The sequence below is a fragment of the Pipistrellus kuhlii genome, unplaced genomic scaffold, assembly GCF_014108245.1.
Source record: "Pipistrellus kuhlii isolate mPipKuh1 unplaced genomic scaffold, mPipKuh1.p scaffold_m20_p_2, whole genome shotgun sequence".
Taxonomy (NCBI): domain Eukaryota; kingdom Metazoa; phylum Chordata; class Mammalia; order Chiroptera; family Vespertilionidae; genus Pipistrellus; species Pipistrellus kuhlii.
In genome coordinates, this window is record NW_023425515.1 from 50,623,237 (window position 1) to 50,648,812 (window position 25,576).

At 52.2% G+C, this 25,576-nt stretch overlaps 1 protein-coding gene across 1 annotated transcript in view; it reads right to left on the reverse strand.

Moving 5' to 3' along the window:
• PDIA5 (protein disulfide isomerase family A member 5) overlaps positions 1-25,576 on the reverse strand; it is an 89,262-nt gene that overhangs the window by 55,781 nt on the left and 7,905 nt on the right. The window contains exons 2-3 of the mRNA XM_036445629.2: positions 11,373-11,499; positions 7,448-7,535 (exon numbers count right to left, since the gene is read on the reverse strand). Of these exons, the coding sequence (XP_036301522.1) occupies positions 7,448-7,535; positions 11,373-11,499 (215 nt within the window). The remainder of the gene's footprint in view (positions 1-7,447; positions 7,536-11,372; positions 11,500-25,576) is intronic.

The following is a 25,576-nucleotide window of genomic DNA, read 5'->3' on the forward strand; positions in this document are numbered from 1 at the left end:
CACCCATCCTCAGAGGGTTGATGGCTTCCTGTCCTCTCTGAGCACCTCTGCCATCCCCTCCAGCACTCCCTTCCCTGCCGTCTCTCTCCACCGTGCATCTCCACATCTGGCAAACGCATCTCCACATCTGGCCAATGTGTGCACTGACTGTCGCCCCACCGAAATTGTTTGCTCCGTGAAGACACGGGCTCTGTGTGTTCACGCTGTTTCCCCAGGGCTACAACAGCAGCTGGCACAGAGCGGGCGGCCCTCGGTAATCACCCGCGTGAACGAGGCCCTGATTGACGCTGAGCTGCCACTGCTGGGAGGAGCCCTGCACTGCGGGCTCCCTGGGCTCTGGGCTCTGGCTGCTGAGCTCCAGGAATCCCACCAGGGGACACTTCCTGATGGTGCTCTGTCAGGTCGGCTCCCCTCTCCGACAGGTGTGTGTGTGTGTGTGTGTGTGTGTGTGTGTACATACATTAATCGTGCAGTACAGAAAATGTAAGTCATAAGAGTCCAAGAAGGAGAGAGAAATTAGCCACCTCAAGGACTTAGAAGGATCTTGGTTGAGAGATTAGAAACAATTAATTGACCTTCTGGCTACCTCCTGCTGTCCCTCCCTTCCCCTGCCAGTGACTGAGGCTCCGGAGGGGGGAGGAGCCATAGGCAGGGAACAAGGGAACTAGATGCTTTGCTGGGATGGAGAGGGAGGCAGAAAACCATCTTCCTAGATGCATCACAGAGGGTGGACTGGCCGTGCAAAAGACCTCTCCTGCCACTCTGGCTGCTGGGGATGCTGGAGCCCAGCCTCCTTCTGCCCAGTTACTCACCCACGACCTGCCACATCCTGTCCCACCCACCTCCCCTGGCCCTCCTCCACAGAGAATGTGGACAAAGATTTCAGAGGCCTGTGCACACTTCCCCGCCAACCCTGGCCCTGACAGATGTGTGTGCATGGACATTTCCTTTGAATTGGTTGGGGAGTGACTGCAGTGGGTGTACGGAGCCACACTGATCATCCAGGAGGCTGGCCACGCCCTCTGCTGGGTGTCAGACCCAGAGATGAAGGAAGAGAGAGAAACAGGTGCTAGAGGCTCAGGAAGGAGGGGTGTGGCTTCCATAAGTTGCAGTCCGAGTCTCAGACCTTCCTTGGAGGCAGGCCCACCTGGCAGCTGAAATAACTGAAGGATTCTAGATCTGGCTCTGCCATTCACCAGCCTGTGACCTCTGGCAGGGCCTTCGTTTCCCCAGCTGCAAAATGCAGGAGTTGGGCATGTGAGCTGAATGGAGCCTCCAAGTCCTCTATGGGGTCAAGTATTACTAAAGCACCAAGGCAGGCTGTCTATATCCTGAAGGATGAGCCAGGAGCCAGGACAGAGGTAGAGACACAAAGATCTGAACCTCCATCATCTCTCTCCTAGCCCCCTGACCAGATCCTCACTCAGCTGCTCATGTCACATGAAGCCCGCAGTCTCCCGCAGTGGGGAGAGAGTGCACCCATTAGGAACCTGGCCTTGGCCCCTGCCTGTCTTGGCCACCGGGGACCCGTGGCTAATGCAGCCTTCCTGGGTTCATCTCCCCATCAAAAAAAGGGTACATCTCTTGCCGAGACCGGTTTGGCTCAATGGATAGAGCGTCGGCTTGGGGACTGAAGGGTCCCGGGTTCGATTCTGTTCCAGGGCATGTACCTTGGTTGCAGGCATATCCCCAGTAGGGAGTGTGCAAGAGGCAGCTGATCGATGACTCTCTCTCATCGATGTTTCTAACTCTCTTTCTCTCTCCCTTCCTCTCTGTACAAAATCAATAAAATATATTAAAAAAGAAAAAAAAGGAAAAAAAGGGTACATCTCTTTCTCCCACCTGTCCTGTCTGACATGGCGGGATCCCGAGCAGATGAGCCTGTCACCCTGAGGTGGGTGGGAGAGGAGAGGTAGAAAGTGGCCTCACTTCAGAGATATAAAAAAATGGGAGCTAAGGAGCAAATGAGTAGGAAATACTGTCAGAGTGACTTCTAGATGCCAAATACCGAGGACAATATGAACGAATGTAACTGGAGGACAGGGTGGCAGACAGAACAGTCCTGGAACAGCTGGCCTTCACCTTGGGCAGACCTTGTGGCCAGGTAGCGCTCTCTGATGAAGCGGCCTGCTGCATACAGCAGGGATCCTCCCAGGCCTGGCTATCCCCACCTCAAGCAGGCACAGGATAAAGTACGAATTACACAGCACGGCTAGTAAAAGTGATGGGAACAGAGCGAGGTAAGTGTGCCTTCTCCTCCTCCACCTGCCTGCCCAGCTCCTCTGCGGGGCACATGGTCCCCTGCGGGGGACGGGCCACCCCAAGGAGTGCCCGCCAATGTGCTGGGAGGTGTCTGAAGACACATCCACACAGCTCTCGTCTGGGAGTCTCCTCTAACACACAGTAAGTCATGTGAAACATGCTTACAGAGAAAGGAGCAAACGCTAAACTCAAATATTCTTTAGAAGAAAAGCTAGGACTTCAAAATATGGTATGGCCACGCTGGCAGGCCCTAAATCCTGGATCTGGAAGCCAGTGCTGTCCCAGGGGGAATAAGGCAGATGGGAGACAGCAGGGGAGAAGGAAACTGTGGTTAGGTAATGACCTTGACCCTCAGAAAGAAAGCAGTGAGCAGGGAGAGGGCAGCCTCAGCCCGGTGAGAATCTAAATTCCAGGAATTAGCATCCCAAGCCCAACTCCCGCCTGCTGGCCCGGCTCAGCTGCCCAGACAGCAGCACTCCACGCCAAGGCCAAGCCCGATGCCAGGCTGCGGGGCACGGAGGGAATACCAACTCTCTCTCACACACACGCACACACACACCACACACACACAAACACACACCACACATTAGCCAGACAACCACCAGCAGCCAATCCAAGCATGGCTGCTGAGGCCTGAGCCTGGAGGTGGAGTGAGGGGCAGGGAGAGCTGACAGATCCCTGGACAGAAGCCACACACCCTATGGAAACCACACAGCAACAAGCTGCTGGGCCTGGGAGAGGACCCACAGGGAGGGCTGTGTGCCTGCGGGCACGTAGGCGCCGGTTGAGAGGAAAGCGCCAGAAAAGAGAGAGAAAGAGGAAAAGAAACATCCACACAGAGAAGAGAGGAGGGAAAAGGTCCAAAGATCGGCAGCAGGGACCAGAGAAGGGAAGAGGCGGCAGGAACTTGTCAGGGACAGAGAACAAACCCGGAGACAGGAGAGATGCGCAGAGGGAAGGATTGGAAAGCTTTAAGAGGCAGATACCCAGCAGGGGGAGAGATGCAAAGGAAAAAAAGGCCCCCGCAAAGACTGGAAGACAAAAGACTCTCTCTCTCTCTCTCTCTCTCTCTCTCTCTCTCTCTCTCTCTCTCTCTCTCACACACACACACACACACACACACACACACACACACCACACGCACTAATCTGGCAGCTTCTGGGATTTATCTGAACCAGGCTATTTAGGGATGAGCCCAGACTCAGAGGCAGGCCTCCTGACCTGCAGGTGTACAAATTCCACCGCACCCTGCACTTTCTCAGGGCCGGAGCCACGCACCCACGAGCCCCCATGAGCTGGGGCTGACTCTCCTGCCAAAACTTCCCTCAGAGGCACCCTCACAACCACCAACGGCTCCTCACCCAAGAAAAGGCCGCTGAGGAACAGACACACCCGTTCCCCCTCCAGCTTCCCAAAAGTCCTGAACAGTCCTGCCCAGATGAAGAGTAACTATAGCAGCATAGGGTCTCCCACCTCAACTGTATTCCAGATAGAACTTCCATGGAGCTAGGAAGAAGAAAGAATTATTGTCCCATTTAACAGATGAGGAAATGGACCCAGGGTGACTGTCCTATCCAAGGTCACAGAGCTAAGAAGCAGCGAAGCCAACCCCTTCAACCCAGCCTCTGCCACTGTGCCTGCCACGCACCTCTCACCAGAGTTCTGCCTTCCCTCAAGTGCCCACATTCCCTTCACCTGCTCTTTACAGGGGAAAAGCAGAGGGGGATGTTCCCTCCTGACCTTCCTGTCACCCCACTCCAAGCCCTGGTGTCCCCATCCCAGCCTCTGACCCTTCGCTGGCAGGGCAGGAGGCAGAGCTGGGGAGGACGGGAGCTGGGGTTCCTCAGGGGGCCTGTGGGAGGGGAGGGGCGATCCGGCTGCCCACCTGCTAGTTAACAGCTGCCGAGATAAAAAGCGAGCAGACGCTGGCTTGGCCCCGTTCCAGCTACTTGCTCCACTGCAGACGGCAACAGAGAGCGGCCCTGAGCGCCCGTCTGCCCATCCCCAGAGCGTCCCCTTCGGATTCATCAACACGGACGGAACGCATTTAGGACCACAGCGAGAGCTGTCATCGCAGGCCCGGGAGCTAAGAGGGTAGGGTCCCCTAATGATTGACGGGGCACGTTCGGAAGCCGGGGAGCGGGGGTGGCTGAGCAGGAGGGCAGAGCCAGCTGGTGCTCCGGGGAGTTTCACGTGACGCTGGCCCGTGAGAACTGCCGCCCAGGGTGGCCGGCACAGGCCAGGGCCGAGTTCTGTCCGAGGGCTGTTCTGGGAAGATACAGCCGTTCTCTGCGTCTGATTTCAAACACAGATACCGCTGCTTCCAACATAATCCATTAGAGCTCCTCAATCCACCTACTTCTCTGAACCGTTTTAACAGCTATTTCACATTTCAGTTTCCACTTCCTCTTACAGGGATACATGGAGTGGCAGCTACATGCATGAAGCCATCCAGCCCTTTGTCTTCAGGTTACCTTTTAAGCTCCAAGGCGTCCTCTCCCTCGGTTTTTCATTTAGCACATCAGTCACAGGATTCTTTCTCCCACTGGCACTTATACATGTCTCCACATGAGTCCTGCATTCTAATCGCCTCGCTCTCTCTCCACACACTAGTCCGGCCCCATTTAGTCTTGCCCATCCAGAGGGCAGAGCAGGACTGTGCCTGCCCAGGCCACCAGCCAGAGGACCCCGGGCAGTGCTTGGCCCACACCACACCTGCAGGGAAAGCCGGGGCATTTAAAGACCTCACTGACACGCTGAGGTATTTGCCCAAACCTGAACTTATCTCCTCTGTGAAGCTTTCTCAACCTTTCCAGACAAAATTAAGTGACAACACAGATAGCTGCCATTTATAGCACTTTTCACCTGGATTGTAGCCACGGGATTAGGTATCTGCCTCCTCCTGGCTCAGAGGACACTGCTACCCTTGGTGGGGAGGGCATGACTGTGCACCTCAAAGTAAGCCCTCGGAAATGTCTGCTGAGTGGACCCAGGTGGATGGAGCAACATCAAAGCTCTTCTGCCCACTTCTGCCAACTGCAAGGCCATAAGACCCCCGTGATAGGCCTCATTGGGCAGAACTGGCATCATCGGCAGCTGTGGACAGTCCTCTCTGATAGGCTTTGGCGCTTTGCCAGGCACGGAGTGCACGCCTGGCGAGCTACAGAGACAGGGACACACCGGGAAGACAGAAACACTTCCAGACCAGGATGAACTAGAATTCTCGCCAGCCATCTAGAGCAGTGGTTCTCAACCTTCCTAATGCCGCGACCCTTTAATACAGCTCCTTATGTTGTGGTGACCCCCAACCATAAAATTATTTTTATTGCTACTTCATAACTGTAATTTTGCTACTTTTATGAGTCGTCATCTAAATATCTATGTTTTCCGATGGTCTTAGGCGACCCTGCTAGCAGTTCTCAACCTGTGGGTCGTGACTGTAGAGCCTGCTAGCGGTAGAGCAAAATTACAGTTATGAAGTGGCAATGAGCATAATTTTATGGTTGGGGGTCACCACAACATGCGGAACTGTATTAAAGGGTTATGGCATTAAAAAGGCTGAGAACTACTGATCTAGAGGGTAGCCTCTTCCACTGAGTTGGTGTTCCAGTAAACCTGGAGGTGTGAGGCCAGGCATGCATGCACGCGTGCACGTACACACACACACACACACACACACACACACACACGGCTTCAGCAAACACTGCTGGCCTAACACGTCTGCGGGCCTGTCTCGGTGCTCTGTCAAAATATGAATCTCCTTCAGCCCTCTCCAGTCATGGGTGGGGCAAGCTTGAGGCCATGAAGTTCACTTGCAAAACAGCCGTTCAGAACTCAGATTGCCGGGGAAGAAGATGGCACTGGAGTGGAGCCCGTGAAAGCTCACTTAACCCACAGGGTGATAGCAAGGCGTGTGACTCAGGCAGGGTCAGCTACGTCCAAGGTTAAAGACCGTTATGTGCCATCCAGGAAAAGAGCTGCCTTTCCCAGCAGAACCCCACCTCTTCCCCAAACTAACTCACCGGAGCACAATACCCTGGAGAACAATTCTCCTTTCCCCTCCTCTTCCCAACTCCACGCTCCTGGCAAACCCGAGGCCAGGTGAGCAGTGGCTGGACAAAGAGGCTCAGGAAACACCTCTCGTCCTCAGTCAGAAGGACATGTAAATGCTGCTGTCGGCCAAGTGCCGCACAGCGCCTGGCGCTCCATAGACATGTAAAGGGCAAGCCTGTTCTTAGCTCTATTTTTTTCCTACGTTCATTCACTATCTGCTTATCTTTCTGTGCTTCCGCCAATCTATGCCAGCTTGGGAGCTAATGATATGACAAGAGGTGCGTATAAATAAAATCCCAGCAGCAAAGCACTGAGCACAGAGAGATGTGGAAATTATTCTTAATGATGGGGAGGAAAGGGAAGCTGAGCACACCCTGCCCTCCAGCTCCCAAACTCAGGATAATCAGAGGAACTCCACCAACCGGCCCTTCCCCATCCTAAGAAGTAGCCTCTTTCCATGGGCTTCCTCCCGGGGCGCGGGGGGCGGCACTCGGTTCCGACAAGAAAACCCCTGAGAGGAGGGAGGTCAGGAAGGAGAGGGAGGATGAGGAGGGAGGAGGGGGGAAGGAGCTCACGGCACTGGCACTGGCACTGGGACAGGTGGGGTAGGGGGGAGACACAGCTAGAGGAGCGAGCTGGAAGGACTAAGCCACCTGATTCATCTAATAGCGTCACCTTGGAAGCCAAGGCAGCAGACAGGTTGGCCAGCTGATTCCACCACCTTGGGCCGCAGGGTGAGGAGATCTCTGCTACTGGCCTGTACTGGGCGGTAAAGCCCAGGTTCTTGCTGCCAAACTCCCTCACCCACAAGCAAGCTTATGGGTCACCTGAAAATCACCTTGCCTCCCTGGGTACCAAGGCCCCATCTATTGTACAAAAACCAGGCCCCTCCTGCCACCAACAAAATCAAGTGACACATGGCGAAGTAAAAGTAAAAGCTCCCTGGAAGAAGGGAAGACGGACAGACAGAGAGAGAGCCAGAACCGCCTCCTCCGGGCCACAGGGAGGACTTTCTGCAGCCTCTCTCCATCCCATCCTCTCTCTCAGAGGGTTGGTTAATCAGGGGCAAGTCCCGCCCCCAGCCTCCAGGCCCCCTGCTCTCCAGTCACACGCCCAGGTCCCCAGAACTTACCCGCAGTCCACCCAGCAGATGGTGCCTTGTCCTTTCACTGCCTGGGCCACCGTGGACAGTAGCCTGAGATGACTTTCAGCTGCAGCCTCTGTAAAAAACACACACACATATTAAACATCTGTGCCCACCAGGGCCACCCTGCCATCTTCTCTTAGGGGCAGGGAAGGAAGGAAGGAAGGAAGGAAGGAGACCAGTCCAGAACCCCAGTTAAAATACTGTCCCGGTGACCAACAGTTCTGGGAGGACAGCGCAGCTCATTCCAGGAACCCCTGCTCCCGCCCTCTTCCTGAGCCTTCCCTCAGGGACAGAGAACCCCCATGTAAGCCACAGCTCCTGTAAGACTCCCCTCACCCCTCATCCCTCCAAGTGTCTCTGAGCAAAACACATAACTCCCAGGAGAGTCTCTGACTCACTACCTGTCTGGGACAAATTTTGAAAACCTGATCACCACCTAACGACAATTCTATAACGAACGCGGGAAATGAGTTAGCCAAGTCCACTCTTGTCGGTCCTGGGAGCGGATGAGGGCAGGGCCCGGTCCGTCCTTCCTTTGTCCATCACACACGCATCTAAGGGGCTCTCGGGACAGCCTGGCGATCTGATGACGTTTACAGGAGACACTGGTCTCCAACAGACCAAGGCCAAGGGTGCCATGTCCGATGTCATAGCCCACTTCCCGGGAAACGGCGGGGAGGAACTGGGCCGGGCAGTACCTCGGGAGTCGGCTGCAGGACTGCAGACCATGTCTTGGGCAGGGTGGAGTGGACGTGAGAAAGGAAGAGTGCTTTGCTGGCCCAGGTGTCAACTCCTGTGGGTCCGGGCAGAGCCCCTGGGATCTACGGTAGGAGGGCAGGTTCTTGGGGATGGAGCCTCTGGGGCCGGGACTTAGCACTGCTAGCCGGCAAGGTCCCCCTGCCGAGTGGCTGTGGCCAGGGTGTCACGTCCCCCTGCCATACCTGTGAGCGCTTGTGAAGGGCCTACCAGGCAGACGCTGGTGGGGAGAGCAGTCTGCTGCCTTCCCCCCACGGTGTGTTCCAAAGCCAAGCAGAGAGGGTGTCTGAGTTGTTTGCCTCCACCGATCTCCTTTTCTGGTGTGGAGAATGGTAGCTGTTTGTGAACACAAGGCATGCAGAGCCTTTGTGGAAGTAAACAGAAAGCATCGTGCCAGGAACCCCACCAGGGCACCAGGAGGAGGGCGCGGCGGAGGTGGGAAAGGCCATCGCTCAGCGGGCAGATGGCTCTGGGGAGCTGGGGGGAAGGGGGGATCTGAAGTAGAGGGAGAGGCAGCACCCCTCCCCTCGCCCTGCGGAGAGGAAGCCCTGCCAGGAAGGACAGGAGGCGAGAAACCCAGTTACTGTGCTGCCCTGAAAGCCCACCCACAGTCGCTAGTCTAGTGACAGGCCTGGGGAGGAGGCAGAAAGGCAGAATAACCACCCACGGCCATGGCCGACGCAGCGAGGAGTCAGCACACGGGAAGCATGAGACCACGCTTGGGGGAGGGCTGAAGAGAAAACAAGGCCTCTGGCCCTGCCCCCTGCCCTGCGTGCCTCAAAGGGGGACCCCACCTTCCCACCCTCTAACGTAGGGGTGTCGAACTCAATCAGAGAAGGGGCCAAAATCTAAAATCCAGCCTAAATCGCGGGCCGAATGGTTTACTGAACAGACATAAACTGTCATTGTGATGGAAACGCAGCGGAGTGCAGTGATGACAACGCGGTGCGGGCCACATTGCAAGGCCTGGCAGGACGGATTTGGCCCGTGGGCCTTGTGTTTGACACATGTGCTAACTAAACAAAATAATCTCCTGGTGGCAGAGCCCTCCTGTCCCTGCAGAGATAAAACGTCGCTGCTTCCTCACTCCAGCAGAAGAAACTGAAATATGGTAGCAACCATACTTAGGTAAAAACTGTTGTTTGAATTTTTAAAAAAATATATTTTATTTATTTTTTACAGAGAGGAAGAGAGAGGGATAGAGAGTTAGAAACATCGATGAGAGAGAATCATCGATCAGCCGCCTCCTGCACACCCCCTACTGGGGATGTGCCCACAACCAAGGTACATGCACTTGACCTGAATCGAACCAGGGACCCTTCAGTCCGCAGACCGACGCTCTATCCACTAAGCCAAACCGGATTCGGCTGTTGTTTGAATTTTAACCCTACTATTCTGGCTTCTGCACTTGCTTAAACATAGAGTAGTTACCTCAGCTTCCAGATGGAGACCTGGAGGCTAAGGCAGTTTTCCTGTGCCTGTGGACCAGGACCACAGGAGATGGATTCCCACTGACTCAGTAGCTTCAGGAGTAGAAACTGTAGATAACCTTTAGAGATAAACCGCTCAGGTCTGCTTCTGTACTATCTGCTATCGCAAGATAGGGCCACATTCCAGTGTCCAGCAAAATGGCTGGGAGCGACCCTGCAGGCTGTTCCCAGCATTTAGAATTTAGAATTCAGAACAAAGGAAATTTTTGTGGTTTGGACTGCCAACACCAGAAACACTGCCTGCTTGTGGTGCTCTCGAGGCCGTCCTGGCCAGTTCAATAAATCCTTGCCTGCTTTTTTAAATCAATCATCAGCCTCCGGTGGTCTGATTTTGAACCCAGGGTTCGACCCCACAACAAAACAAGCAGAGGTGGAGCAGGGACCTGCTGGACCGACCAGCTCAGAGGTCGTCTACCCTCTATGTAGTCTACCATCTACCATCATCTACCACCTACTGGCTGCAAGGCCTCAGACAAGGCAGCTGTTCTCTCCCAACTCCTTTCTCGTAACCTGGATGTTATCTGACCACCGGTGCTCCTCCCTCCTGGCGGCGGAGCGAAGGGGAGTGTACTTCAGAGGGTCCTGGAGGCGTCCTTGGATGATGATAAGCTTCCTTTATGGGACGTACCCAGAGAGGAGCTGAGTGTGCTCCCACACCGACAACCGCCAGCTCCAGGAGCACCCACGGGGTGGACCACGCTCATTCAGGGCCCTACACCCAGGCCTCAGGAGCAGCTCTGCTTCTCCCTGGCCTCAGTTTACCCCTATTCCTGACAGCAAAGAAATGCTATTCACATAGTGGGCTCCCAACAACCACCCCCAAGGGAGCGTCTGCCAGGCCTGCAGACGGACAAGGAGCAGCATGTGCCAGGGTGCTTGGAGGGTGCGGGCTCCAGGAGGGACACTCGTCCAAAACATCCATCAGCCCCGGTGCCAATGAGTGTCAAGAATGAGGTGCAGGGAGAGCTGTGCCCGGAACTGGCCCAGCCACTGGCTGTTGCTTCTCCAGGGCGCGGAAAACTTGGCATCCTCGGGTGCAGTGAAAACACTTAACTGTGCTGGAATAATATCAACAGTCTGATGTTCAAAGTCACAGCCAACAGCCGGGCAGACCTCCCTCCATCCACTGTGCCCTCGCCAGCTCCAAGGTCAGAGGAGGCAAGCTGCTGCTCCCGCCCCCGCCGAAGCCGCCATGAGCCCAGTCCAAACGCAGCCTGTGCTCCAATCCCAGAGCAGGACAGATGGGGGCCAGGCCAGGTCAGAGCTGCCAGCCTGGGTGCATGTCCCCAAGCCTGGGACCAATTCAGCTGGCGACGGGCCGGCCCAGGCTGTTCATCAACAGCCCCGGAGGAGCCTGCCCTGGCAGGGCAGGCCCGTGCCTGTCCAGGAAGCCAGAATGCCCATCCCCAGTGTCCACAGTCTTCTGTCCTCCTTCACACTCATGCCCTCTCCTGAGGCTTTTCCTAAGAAACACTTAGAGAAAGGGAGTGAACGACGACCACTCAGGGATCCCACGTAGGCAGAACTGACGCCCTGCGGGGCCTCTGCCGTCTCCTGAGGAAAGCCGACACACATGGTGTCTCTCTGTCTCCCACCTGCACCCCCTCTCATTCCCTTCCTGTTGCAAGCCATCCCCACCAGGTGACCCCAGAAGGGACACTCACCGGATTTGGAGTAAAGCACCAATACGTTATTCCGGGTCCTGAGAAGTTTTTTCAAGTCCTTGGGGTCAGAGATCCTCTCGATGAGCGAGGAGACCTTGGTGGAGGACAGCCATCCAGGCAGGACAACCTGCAAGTGAAGGAGACACGGAGGGTGAGCCCTGGGTCCCGGCCAGGCCTGAGGAAGAACAGGTGCCCACAGACCTGCTGCCTAAAGCATCTCTCACTTCACAGGGATGAGGGCACACCTACCCTTCTCGGGAGACTGGAGCTGCCCTTCCCCTCACCCCCTCTCCAAGTCACCACACCCCCTGAGACACTTCCCCGGCCACTCTCAGTCTCCAAGTCACTCTCTTCTCCGTGCACTGCCCTAACGCCGCACGGACTGCATAGGACACGAGCGTGTGCATGGACGTACTGGCCACCCCCTCAATCAAGACCTCCCTCTGGGAGGTCAGCGTCTACGTTCTACGCTGCATCGCACGCTGGAGCAATGCGAAAACTCCACCCCACTCTGGAGCCCCGGAGCACAGATCCACGGAGAAATAAGATCACCTCTGATGTTCAGGATGGGAAAGGATGGCGAGGGGGTTTCTGCTTGCCCTACTCAGCCAGTGGAAACAAGACAACAAAAATGAGCGGACTGTCCCCAAGAAGGCTGAAAACCTTGGGCCCTGGAGGTACCAGGCGCCTCCACAGGCATGTGGAAGATGAAAACAATGTGGTGTGTGTGTGTGTGTGTGTGTGTGTGTGTGAGTGTGAAACACATGAAAAAGGAGCAGTCACACACAGATCCCCTCAGCAGCCCACACAGCTGGCCAACAGCCCCTTGCCTAGTTGGCAGAAGGCACAGGGGTTACTACCTGGTTACTTAAAAGAAGGAAAGCTCTGCTGGGAGACACCAGGCAGAGGGTGAAAGTGTGGCCCTGAGAGAAAACAGGAGATTAAAGGAAGTCTTGAATTAAACCTTGAGATCAACCATCTGCATGAGCCTCATCCCCTAGCACCCCTTTTCCAGAATGCTGCCGGTTTTATTCCCCCCAGGTGGGAGATTAGAGAATTGTTCTCTGCGGAAACTGAGAAGCATAAGAAAAGCAAACCAAAGACAGCGACTTGGAGATCCTCCCTTGGAACAGCTGAATTCCCACTCAAATACCTACTGTGAGGTCCCCTCAGTAAACAAGTGCCCTCCACCCCCTCCCCACACTCAGCCTCTGATCACGTCCTGGTGCCTTGCTCTTCAATACACACAGATATCTGAGGAAAGCCCTTAACATAAAAGGGGCAGAATCAAACCAATGGAAAGATGAAACGAAGACTAAAAACAGCCAAATTAAAGCACAAACAGCCACATTAAAGGAACTCCAGAAAAAGAAGAAAACAGAGGACAAGAAATTATCAAAGAAATAATTTGAGAAAATACCCCAGAATTGAAGGATGTGAGCTTTCAGTTGAGAAGGCCCCGCATCAAGAATAAAATGAACTCTCACCAAAATACATCTCTGCAAACATTCAGAACACTGCTGACAAAGAGCAGATTCATGTTTCAAAGAAAAAATGCACACCACATATAAAAGACCAGGAGTCAGAATTGGCCTAAGACTGGTCATCAGCACACTGGAATGCAAATTGCAATTAGCAAGCAATGTGGTTTCCAACTGGAATTTGATAACCAGCCAAAGTGTCAATGGTGAATACAAATTTACTCAGACTTAAGATCTCAGATGTGCATGTGCTACCACCAACACACCCTTTCTCAGGAAGCTACTAGAACTCATGCTCTACCAAAACAAGATGCAAATAAAAAATCATAAATACATGGAATCTAGGAAACCAAGGATCCTGCCCAGAGCAACCAGCCCAGAATGGAGCAAGGACTGAGAAATATGGAGGAATGTGGTCAATAAAAAGAACCAACTGTTGATTATCTGATATGCTTAATCATATCGATCAGGTGCATTGTCTAGCCAAGGTTACACAGCTAATGTAAAAGCAGAGCCAGGACCCGAACCCCAGTCTCTCTCTCTGATCCCATGCCCTCTCAGTCCACTGCCTCTTTACAGCCACAAGTCTTGAGTTGAGTCTGCGCTCTACCAGTCAATAGCTAAGATGGCTAAGCAACATCCCTCAACTTTCCAGAGGCTTAATGCCTCTCACATCTGACATGGAGATAATAATACCTCCCTCCTGGGACTGCTGTAAGAATAAAATGGGATAACTTATCGAACATACTTTATAAATCATAAAGCACTCCAATAGCGTCATTACCCTAATATGTAATACAAATTTCTACCTCAGCAGAACAGAAGACAGAAATGTAGCCACGTTCTAGTGTTTCTAAATATAACCTGCCATTAGGTTTCCAGGTTCCTTCTCCCCCCGGGGTAAAACCATCCACGAGGAGGAGTTGAGGAGTGATCGCTCCCTCATTCTGCCCTGCTGGAGCTGTGGACAGGCTACAGACCACTGCCCGTAGGCAGCCCACCTTGAGAGCTCACCAAAAGTTAATTCCGCTTTACTGTTACATGCTATTTAGTTTACTGCTCCCAGAGAACTAATGGACTTCAGACTAAAGAGTTCATAGCTCAATGCACATGACTGAAGGAAAAAATAAAATAAAAATCTGTTGGAAAAACACACAGGAGCTCTGATTTTAATCCTCAGATAACCTGCAGTGAAGAAAAACAACTACCTTTGCCCAGGGCCTGGGGATTCTGACCTGTGGACCAGCCCTCTTGAAACTGGCAGGCATCTGTGCTTTGGAAAAGGGGGGAGGGGGGAGGGCTAGACCAGTGTCCACCTGCTCAGGCAGCACGGTGGTGTAGATGGGCCACAGCAACAGCCGTGTCTAAAACAGAAACCACAAGATCCGAGTCTCAAGGCATACCCACAGCTTCCTTCCTGTAAAACCCAGTGGGTCCCTCAGGTCCTCTAAACATCGGCCACCCCCAGAGTAAATAAACCACGGCCCAGGCCAAGCCAGCCACCAAAACCTCTGACCCAGTGCTCACCTCACACAGCAGAGAACTTAAGCTCAACCAGGGAACACCGAGCAAACTGCCTCTGCTTGAACACTGACACTGGGCATGACACTGGGGCCGACACGGGTACTGCCCATAGCCGGTCTTTATAGAGGGTCTGTCTCCTCCCCCCTCCCCATCCCTACCCTGTCCCCCAGACTAGAGCTAGTTCTGGAGGACTGGGCCCAGAACAGCACCTGGCCCCTTGGAAGCCACGGGAGCGGTGCGTCCCGAATAATAAACACAACAAGGCACACTGGTTACCATCCTGGTCTATGCAGAGATCACCGCTAGGAGCACGTGACACGGTGAGTCCGTGGCAGCTCTCGGGAGGCCTGGAAGGGACCACTGACACCGGGCCGATCACAGCACTGCCGGTGAGGGCCTCGGTGGGAGCAGGTGGGAGAGGGCAGGTGGAGCCAGGCTGCAGGTCTTGAAAGCCTGGCTCCTAGAGAACTGCATTTGGCATTGACCTCAGACTGGGCAGCCACTAGGAGTCTGGAGGTGGAGGGACCAGCTGGGTGGCTGCCCACGTGGAAAGAAAAGAGTCAATCCAAGAGCCTTAGGGAGAAACAACAGAACTCAATGACCATTCCTATGTAAGCAAGGAAGGAAGAGAGAAGAGGCTAAGATGACCCCAAGGATTCTGGGCTAGGAGCGGAACAAGAGCCAAAAATGGAAGAACTGAGAAGCAGCAGGGGCTTTTGTCTGATGCTGAGGAAGGTGATAATGAGCTCAGGCATGGACCTGTGGACAATAAGGCACCCCAGACAGGCCGGGGAGGAAGTCTGGAGTCGAGGTTCAGAGGGAGAAGCCCAGAGAGGGAAGGACAGTCTGAAGGAAAAGGCGGGAAGTGCTCTGTCAACACAGACCCAAGAGGAGACACACAGAAAAGCGGTGATTGATCCACAGGCAAAGCCCATGGCTGAGTCCCAGGACAATCTGAGATTATCTCAGTAGCTGAGCCGGAAGTGAGCGCTGGGAAGAGACAAGCATGCCCAGCGCAAGAGCCAGGGTGACAGGAGAGGCAGGGTCTGGAGATTTGGGAGTGACAGGGGGAAACAGGCCTACAGCCAGTTCCAGGGGAGACCCGAAGGCTTACTCAGCACCGCCGAGATTGGGGAGGACGGAAAGCCTGCGTCTGCCTCAAACAGACCCTCACCTTAGCAGGCAACTGCAGGGACAGCCAGGAGGGCCGCGCAGGCCTCCCTCCTCTAAGCCCCAGGGGATGCTGCTCCAGCCACTTAACATTCTCCTTTCTCCTCCCGTTCAGTCTATTTTAACCTTTGCAATGTGCGCGCTCGCTCCCTTCTTTCCTTCAGATGCAGCTTCAGTGAGCCCTGGATCACCGCCCAGTGCCATCCTGCAGATTTTTTATGCCACAACCCACAAACCTTGATAACAACAATAACAGTGTTAACGATGCACAGACCCTCTGCTTTGTCGGGCCCCCAGGGGAGAGGGCCGTGCCAACTTCCCAACTGCTCCTGGGCTGGGCGGGCGGGCTCTTTACATTCTAAGTCATTCCCTTTAGAAGTAGGAGAGAGAGAAAAAAAAAATCCCCTCTATTCACCATGCAAACTCCTGATGGGCTGCAACAATTGCTTTCTTTCTGCTCCTGGACCCACAGCTTTAACAGGATTTGTATCAGGGCAGAGCGCCCCGTAAGCTGGGCGGAGACCTATAAGCCATTCCCCCAGCACAGAGCAAAGCAAAGCTTGGGAAGGATGACCTCCCTTTGCTGCTCTGCTGGGGAATACAGGCCCCCAAAGGTCCCACTTCCATCAGACAGCCAGTGCCTGCCCCCCCATCAGAGTGCCCCCAGCCCCTGTCACCGTAGCACCTCACTCAGAACACCAGGCCCCTCCATCTGCAAGCCCCTTCCCCCCAGCAGAGTACAGAGCTCTCTTCAGAGTCCAGCGGCCCCCGGGTCTCCGTCACAGGAGCCCTCACTCCACCTCCACCAAGGCGGGAGGCAATGGGGCCCAGGAAACTGGGTTCTCTCATCTTCCAGACTCTCTGCAGTGTCCTCCTCACAGGGGTCTGCCCAAATCTGGGCCCTTCCAGCCTAGCAGCCCACTCTCATCTGCTCCCCTCGGGGTCCCCTACACACCCCAGGGTTCAACGCCTGGTCAGAGCACTGCTTCTGCAGTCTGACCCGGGTTCAGACTCGGGCGCCATCCTTCAGAGCAAGACCATCTCCAATGTCACTATACCTCCCGGGTCACTTCCCCACCGCAGAGCGGAGGGGGAAATGCTGACACCTGCCTTAAGGGAGGGAGGCCAGGGCGGCCCTCCTGGCTGTCCCTGTAGCTGCCTGCTAAGGTGAGGGTCTGAGGCAGAGAACCTAACATAATGCTTGGCATACAGAAGTACATAATGATCGTAATTATCTGTAGTAGTGCCATTAGCGAGGTAATCAGAGACCGAGCAAGGACAACAGTAAAATGGGCAGCACCTCTTCCTCTCCAGGGCCCAGGCTGCAATCAGGCAAAACAGCACATCAGGCAGGAAGACACATGCACGTACACACGCTCAGCATCAGAAAACCGGGGGCAAAACCCCTCTGCACAGCGACCCGGCCAGAGGCCCGGCAGCACCTGCTCTCCCGGCTCCATGAGTGGGCACTGGCCTCCTCCTGCAGAGAGGAAACTGAGGCTCAGAGAGGCCAAATTACTCGTCCAGGTCACACAGTAGGTAAGCAGTAGAGCTAGGACCAGAGCTGAGGTCTCCCAGCTCCTGCCCAGAGGAGGTGGTCTGCTTCTCTCAACCCACGCTCCCTGGACCCGGGCAACCTCCCTCCCAAGCAGGGCCCATCGACACCGCCAGGAGAAGCCCTCCTCTTCCAGAATCCCATGGCAAGGAGGGTCCCAGCAGAGACTTCCACTAGCCGTCTGCTTCCTGCCAGCCCAGAGCACCAGGGGTCTGCCCCAAGTATCAGGGTCCTGGGGCCATTAGCCCAGAGCTGCTGTTAATCAGACCTCGTACAGAAATCCGTGCCTCTTTCCACCACCCTCTCGCTCTAACACACAGCTCACACAAGCTCCTCTCCCTCTTCGTAAGCTCACCCACAAGCACCCCCAGACTAAAAGGATAAAGAGCCAGACAATTTTGGAAAGTAATCGGGGGGGACAGTTCTTGTCCCATTACACCCTCGGCTTTAAAAAGCTCTAGATTGCTGGGGCGCGCCAGCACCCTATGGTCTCTATAGCCAGGCAGGCTGTCTTTCCTCATAGATTCATTATTCAGAGCAGATCATGAAGCCAGAGTATTCAATTATGTAACAGCAGCTTGCTAAAGGAGGAAGATTTAAGTTCAACATTTAGGAAAAAGGGTGGCGGGGGGACTTGACCTTTTTGGTTTTGTCACCTGGGAAAAAAAATACCCTTCTTATGCTGGGGGCTGTGAAGAAACTAGTTTAATGTAGTGTCACACCCACATTTTGCTCAAAATAGTTTTGAAATATGAGAATCTAAGAAGTCGAGAATCTTAAGAAGTTGGTGGTAAGGGGATCCAGGAACAAGGTTGAAGACAGGTGACCTGAACCCAAGGTCAGAGAACGTGAGCTGGCTGAGAAGTCAGAGCTGGAGGTTTGGTGGAAAGAGCAGGGAAGCCCAAAAGTGGTTGCTGCCTTGGATGTCTGCAGGCTGTGTGGCCTTGGCTAAGTCCTCTCTCCTTCTCTGAGTATCAGTGTCTTCCTCCGTAAAAGAAGGAGCTCAAAGTCCGTTCTGATTGTGGCATTTGGCAAATCTATTCTCAGGACCCCTATGACGTCATTACACCGTCTGAAGCTATTTCTCTGGACCTGTGGCCACCCACGTTAAAAGCCATACCTCCTGGTTTCCCTTGCAGCTAATGTGACTATGGGACTAAATTTCAGCCCAGAGAATGTAAGCAAAAGTGCTATAGGGACTTTTAGGAACAGTCCCTAACAGACATCTGGTATAAGCCTTCTTGGTCCCCTCCTCCTTCCTGTCAGTCCAGCTGAGACGAGGAGGAGAAGGAACTTGCTAAAGGTGTGAAGTAGCAAGACAGAAGACACCTGGGTCCCGGTGATATCCTGGCCCTGGGACCTCTTTTATCTACGTCAGTGAATAACTGATCTTCTTAAGGCACTGTCACTCTGTGTTTTCTAGCACACATGCAATCAGATTTTGATTATCAACTGGAACAGAAGCTTTAACTGGAAGGAAATATTAATAGCTGCTCCAGTTGGGATATTTCAAAGTATCAAAGGCATTAAGCCATGCATTAGACTTCAGATCCATTGTAATAAGGAAGAGACAGATGGAATATCAAGGGTTTGATTTACTATGTGTCTGCTAGTTACCCAGGTTTCACCTTGCCTGTTCTTATCGGGTATCTTGGTCTCGTGGTGACAGTTACCCACCAATAAGAGGACATTCGGCTAGTAACTAGCCTATTTCCCTACAGCCCCGGCCCTTTTGCTAATAAGGGGACTGGAAGGCCAGGACATCCCTTGCAGCCCCCATGCTTTAGTTGAGCTGGTTGGTTCCCCAGTACAGTTCTCCTCCCAACATTCTTCACATTCCAGCCTCCAGGTAGCCCCCCCAGAGCCAAGGACTCACACTCTCCTGAAGCTGCTCAACCTAGTGGGGCCCAGGGAGGTGGGGGAACTCACCATGCTCATACACAGAAGTCCCAGTCCTCCACCTACCTCTTCACCTTGGGTAGCTCCCATCATTGGAGAGTTCAAATTCCTCCCCCTCCCTCACCATTCCGTCAGCTTATCACACTCTGATGATAGCAAACACATTCCCTCTTAGGACTCTGTAGGTCAGTGGTTCTCAACCTTTCTAATGCCTCGACCCTTTAATACAGTTCCTCATGTGGTGGTGACCCCCAACCATAAAATTATTTTCTTTTCCTTTAAAAAATATATATTTTATTGATTTTTTTTACAGAGAGGAAGAGAGTTAGAAACATCGATCAGCTGCCTCTTGCACACCTCTTACTGGGGATGTGCCCGCAACCAAGGTACATACCCTTAACTGGAATTGAACCAGGGACCTTTCAGGCTGCAGGCCAACACTCTATGCACTAAGCCAACCTAGTTTCGGCCATAAAATTATTTTCGTTGCTACTCATAACTGTCATTTTGCTACTGCTATGAACCCAGGTGTCTTGACCCATAGGTTGAGAACCACGAGAAGGGTCACCTAAGACCATCAGAAAACACAGATATTTACATGATGATTCATTAATAGTAGCAAAATGACAGTTATGAAGTAGCAATAAAAATAATTTTATGGTTGAGGGTCACCAACACATGAGGAAATGTATTAAAGGATCTCGGCATCAGAAAGATTGAGAACCACTGCTGTAGGTGAAATATCCCAACCCCTCAGCTGTGCGTGCCTTCCAGTCCCGCACTTTCGCCAACGACCTGCCCTAGACACAGCCATGCTCCTGACTCCCAGAGCGAACCCAACGCTGGGAGCAGCGAGTGAGAGCCTGAAAAGACTAATGTGCTCCATTACACTGTAATTTATTTTGGGAAATAAATACCTATGCTTTCATAATTCAAAATAACAGGAAATTAATCTTAACACAAATCTTGACTGGTGGGTTACAGTGTTAAAACACAAGAAAGCTGAGCTTGGCCGGCATGGCTCAGTGGTTGAGTGTCAACCTACGAACCAGAGTTCACGGTTTAATTCCTGGTCAAGGGCATATGCTCAGGTTGTGGGCTTGATCCTCAGTGGGGGACGTGCAGGAGGCAGCAGAGCAATGATTCTCTCTCATCATTGATGTTTTTAATCTCTCCCTCTTCCTTCCTGTCTGAAATCAGTAAAAAATATGTTGATAAAATTAAAATGTTGAGAAATGCCATTAGTGAATCTCTTAAAATATGGAGCTCAACTGTCTGTCACACAGTGCTGGCAAAAGCCTGAACTAGTACAATTCTTTTGGAAAGGCACAGTTTACCAATTATCTTAGCAGTATTTATGCTCCTTGACTGGGTAATTCCACTTTTGGGAATGTGTCCTGAGGAAATGAGCGGAGGTCTGATACAGATATGATTCACAATGGTCCTATTCGGAGGAGACAAGAGTGGTAAACAGCCTAAGTGTCCGCCAGTGGAGGAATGGCTATTTAGAGGAAGCCACTAGACAGGATAATAGGGCCGTTTAACTGATGTTTCCAAAGACTGTGTGATGAAAACAAATGCTTTTTTTAATGTAAAGTTTTAAAAAATATATTTTATTGATTTTTAACAGAGAGGAAGGGAGAGAGATAGAGAGCTAGAAACATCGATGAGAGAGAAACATCGGCCGGCTGCCTCTTGCACACCCCCTACTGGGGATGTGCCCGCAAACAATGTACATGGCCCCTGACTGGAATCGAACCCGGGACCTTTCAGTCTGCAGACCGACGCTCTACCACTGAGCCAAACCGGCTTCGGCTAATGTTAAGTTTTAAAAGATAGAATTCAAAATATGCCTGATATGACTACAACTACATGCAAAATGATGCTCAGAGAAAGACTGGAAGAAGAAAACAAATGCACCGAAGTAAGACTTTGTCCTTGGAGAGATGTTTATTCTTCCCCTTTGTCTATTTTTCTAATTTACTATAATAGGCAGGTCCAATTTTAATATTTAAAGAAAAAAATTACCTCCATTTGGCCACCATCATGGAAAAAAAGAACAATCTCCAAGTACCTCCCCACGTGAAAATATATCTGCGCAGTGGAGAAGCCTTGACTAAGGAACCAACGCTAACATCACCAAGAATGGGTCAAATGGACCTCATACACCTCCTGATAGAATGAGCTTAAGAGAAACATTATCAAAAACCAAAAGAGGGGACATTGTTAAAAATGTCAAGGTCACAAAAGACAGAGACTGAGAAACTGGTCCAGCTTGAAGAGCTCAGACAATTATAATTCAATGGGTGGTTCTGTGCTGAGTCCTGAGCCAAAACACCACACTCCTGATTTTTATCACTGTGGTGTGGTTATGTAAGAGAATGCCCTTGCCTTTTAAGAAATGCTGAAGGCCCTGGCTGGTGTGGCTCAGATGGCTGGGCATCATTTTGTGCACCAAAAGGCTGCTGGTTCTATTTCCTGTCAGGGTACAGGCCTGGGTTGAGGGCTCAATCTCTGGCAGGAGGTATGCAGGAGGCAGCCTACTGATGTTTTACTATCACTTTGATGTTTCTCTCTCTCCTCTCTCTCTCTCCTCTCTCTCCCTCTCCCTTCTTCTCTCTCTAAAGATCAACAAAATGATCTTAAAAAAAAAAACAAAAAGAAATACTGAAGTATCACAGGGAGCAAAGGAACATCATCTCTGTACACTTTATATATGTAGAGGGAAAGTATCATTAAACAAAAGAGATGAAATGTTAGTATTTGTGGAATATGGGTAAAGGGCAAGCAGGAATCCTTTGTATTCTTGCAACTCTTCTATCAGTCCAAAATTATTTCAAAATTAGAATTAGGGGGCAAAAGTCACCTAAAGAAAAACAAAAAACACAGAGATGCCAAGAACACCTTCCACAGGCCTTTGATAAACTTCCACCACTCTCCACATAAGAGCAGTGCTGACCTGCCTGAATTCACTTCTGGCTGCTGGCTGCTCCTCTGCTCACCTGACATCGGGTAGTTTTTATAAGAACCATCATGTGGAATCTGAAAAGTATTAGCATACAACACATACCTAGAGTGTTTTGGACAAGAGAGATATACAAAAGGACATTGATTTTAAAATATGAGTATTTTATGCCCCTTGAAAGGGCAAAGGTTGAGCATCTGTCTCCAACCACCGTGGCCAAACACCATTCTTTACAAGGAATGAGGTCTAACCGCAAACCAACTTTGGGGATTTCACCAGCAATGCTTCCCAGTGTTCAAATGTCTACTCAGCAGCCTTCAAAATAAAAACTATCACCATAAGACCCTGAATGGTATGCACACGCATGTGTGTGTGTGTGTGAGAGAGAGAGAGAGAAAGAGAGGGAGAATCGAATTGGCTTCTGAGATGTGGGATCCCCCCACTAGCTGAGGGAGTTACATGTGCTTATCCTATATAATCCTACATAATAAAAGGCTAATATGCAAATCGATTGAACAGCGGAATGACGGGTCGCTATGACATGCACTGACCAACAGGGGGCAGACACTCAACGCAGGAGCTGCCCCCTGGTGGTCAGTGCGCTCCCACAGAGGGAGCACCGCTCAGCCAGAAGCTGGGCTCATGGCTGGCGAGTGCAGCAGCAGTGGTAGGAGCCTCTTTGCCTCCGTGGCAGCACTAAGGATGTCCGGCTGATGGCTTAAGCACGCTCCCCATCAGTTGGGCATCCCCCTAGGGCTCCCGGACTGTGAGAGGGTGCAGGCCGGGCTGAAGGACCCCCTCCTCAGTGCCCGAATTTCACACACCAGGCCTCTAGTTAAGAATAAGAGAGAAATGGAAACATAGTTGGCAAGGAATAGAACCTAAGGGCATATTCTTTCATTTCAAAATCCAGGGCCTAGCCATCAGCCCAGGATCATGATTACAGCTAAAGTACGGTGTGCTTATTGTGTGGCCAGGAGCAAGCTAAAACAATTCACATCACTAATTTAATTATCTTGGCAAGTGAGTGAAGTAGGCACTTCTGTTATACCTATTTTATGGAGAAGGAAACTGAGACTGAGAGGTGTTTAGAAACTCGCTCAGCATCACACAGCACGTAGGATGAGAGCTGTGACTCAGACCCACATCTGACAGACGCTGGCACGCGAGTAGAGCACAAAGACAGCAGATTCCTGGGGCCATGCACCTCGGGCTGCTTGCTCCTGTAAATACAGGGCGTCCCCCCAAATGTAATTCACCCTTTGGATAATTATTAATCCCAATGGGTTACATCTGAAAAGAAAGGAACATCCATTGAGCTATGAGCTGTTAGAGTGTGCACACGTTTTGGGGGGACACCTTCTACAAAGCCAGCTGCGCGTCTTATATGTTTGCTTTCTTTAAAAACCACACTTCGTGCACACAGTGTGGTGTCCCCTCCCCCAAGGTCCCTGCAGCACCAAGGTGGCGTCAACAGGGGACAGCGGGGGAGGGGGACAGCACAACGGATCCGAGAGCTCATAAAAACAGGTTTTCTTATCCTGAAATTGCAACCACACTGCATTTAACCGGGACGTAGGCCCGAAAGCCCTCGTTTTGGGAAAACCTCTCTGCGAGCCAGGAGGGCTTGGCTCGCTGCCAGCCCGGGCACATGTGACACAGGCTAACGAGAAAGGGCTGGTAGAGCGACAGGGAATTAGGCAGCAGGGAGGGAGGGAGGAAGAGCAGGTGAATTCTCACTCCGGAAATCCAACTCTGCCTCAAAGCTCCGATCGTTGATAAGAAAACAATCCAGGTGCTCATGACCCGTGTGTACATCGAGCTTTTACACACATTATCGCCTTCAATCCTTCAGAGTTGAGCGCCTCAGCCGGCGTTTTCCACCCTGCAGGCCTTAACCCAGGAGCCGAGTCATAAAATCAATGCAGTGAGTTACCACCTGCATTTTTAAATGACATTAAATAGAAACATCGGTGTGTACCACAGGTGGCAAAGACTAGGTATTCAGTGAGATGTACCTGGTATATTTATATACGTATGCACTTGCTATAATTATTAAATGCATCATTATTCTTGCAGGGGTCGCAGTAAAAATGTTTGAAAAACAGCTACAAATAATCATGTGCGGGACGTGGTACTATCCCCACTTTGCAGATGTGAAAACCGAGGCTCACAGGTTGAGAACCGCTGCTGGAGAGCCTAAGACCATCGGGAAACACAGATCTTTACATGACGATTCATTAACAGTAGCAAAGTTATAGTTACGAACTAGCAACGAAAATGATTTTATGGTTGGGGGTCACCACAACATGAGGAGCTGTATGAAAGGGTAGAGGCATTAGGAAGGTTGTGAACCCCTGAGTGAAGGGACGGGCCTTAGGTGAAGCCTACATGGCAGCACCAGGACTCGAAGGGGTGCTGTGAGCACAGACCCCATGCTCTTCTCTTTGCCCATCAATGTGATACTCCCCACTATGTCCCTCGAGCTCCCTCCCACTCCCTACAGCTCAACCAGAACAAGACCCAGAGGCCAGAAAGTTCACTTTCCTTTCCCATTTAGCTACGGGATGTGAGCGCCTGAAAAACGCTGTGATGACAACCTGATCCATCTTTCCCCTCTGCCTGCGGGCCGCCGATCCCCGGGTGCCTTCAGAGGAAAGCGGAAACCGCACGTGCTCAGCCAGCGAGGCCTCACGGTATCGCCTGTGTGTGTGGCCCCAGACATGGGCAGAGCTTGGGCTGCACCGCTCAGTGGAGAGCAGCAACCGTGGCACCAAATAGTATCCACCCCGTAAACGGAATGCTGCTGACTTACCAGTGTGTCTGGTTGGTAGCTGCACAACGGCTCTAAGCACAGGCTTTTCAGAAATACAGACTCCTGAGCCTTATCCTGGAAGTAAATCCACATTTAGACTCACCCCCTTACAGTGGTTTGGAGCCACGGGCAGGTTGGAAAACCTGTACCACTGACCCATTTTTTAAAAACCCGCTTCCTGGTCCCCGTGCCACTCTTTCCTTCACAGCCAGAATCTCCCATCTCCTGTTCTCTCCTACACACTCCCCATCCCTCTCAGATCTGCCCCGCCACCAAAGAGGTTCTCGATGGGGGGGGTCCAACAAGAACCTCCACACGGATAACCCCACAGGCACCTCCAGTTCTCAGTTTGTTCAACCTCTTGAACCTGGGGGAACACGCTTGGTCCCCCTTCTACCTCTCCAGCCACCCTTCCTGTCTCCTTTGGAAACGCTCTTCTCACTAGCCTTTATTTATTTATTTTAAATATATTTTATTTTTTACAGAGAGGAAGAAAGAGAGAAGCATCAATGAGAGAGAATCATCGATCAGCTGCCTCTTGCACACCCCCTACCGGGGATGTGCCCGCAACTAAGGTACATGCCCTTGACCGGAATAGAACCTGGGACCTTTCAGTCCGCAGACCGACGCTCTATCCACTGAGCCAAACCGGTTTTGGCTCTCCCTAGCCTTTAAATGCTGAGGGTCCCTGGGGCTCACTCGGTCCACCTTCCCCTTCGTCTCTGCCCTCTCCCCCGGGGGTCTGGCCACCTTCAAAGCAGCACCCCTACATTCCGTCTCCAGCCCAGGCCTTCC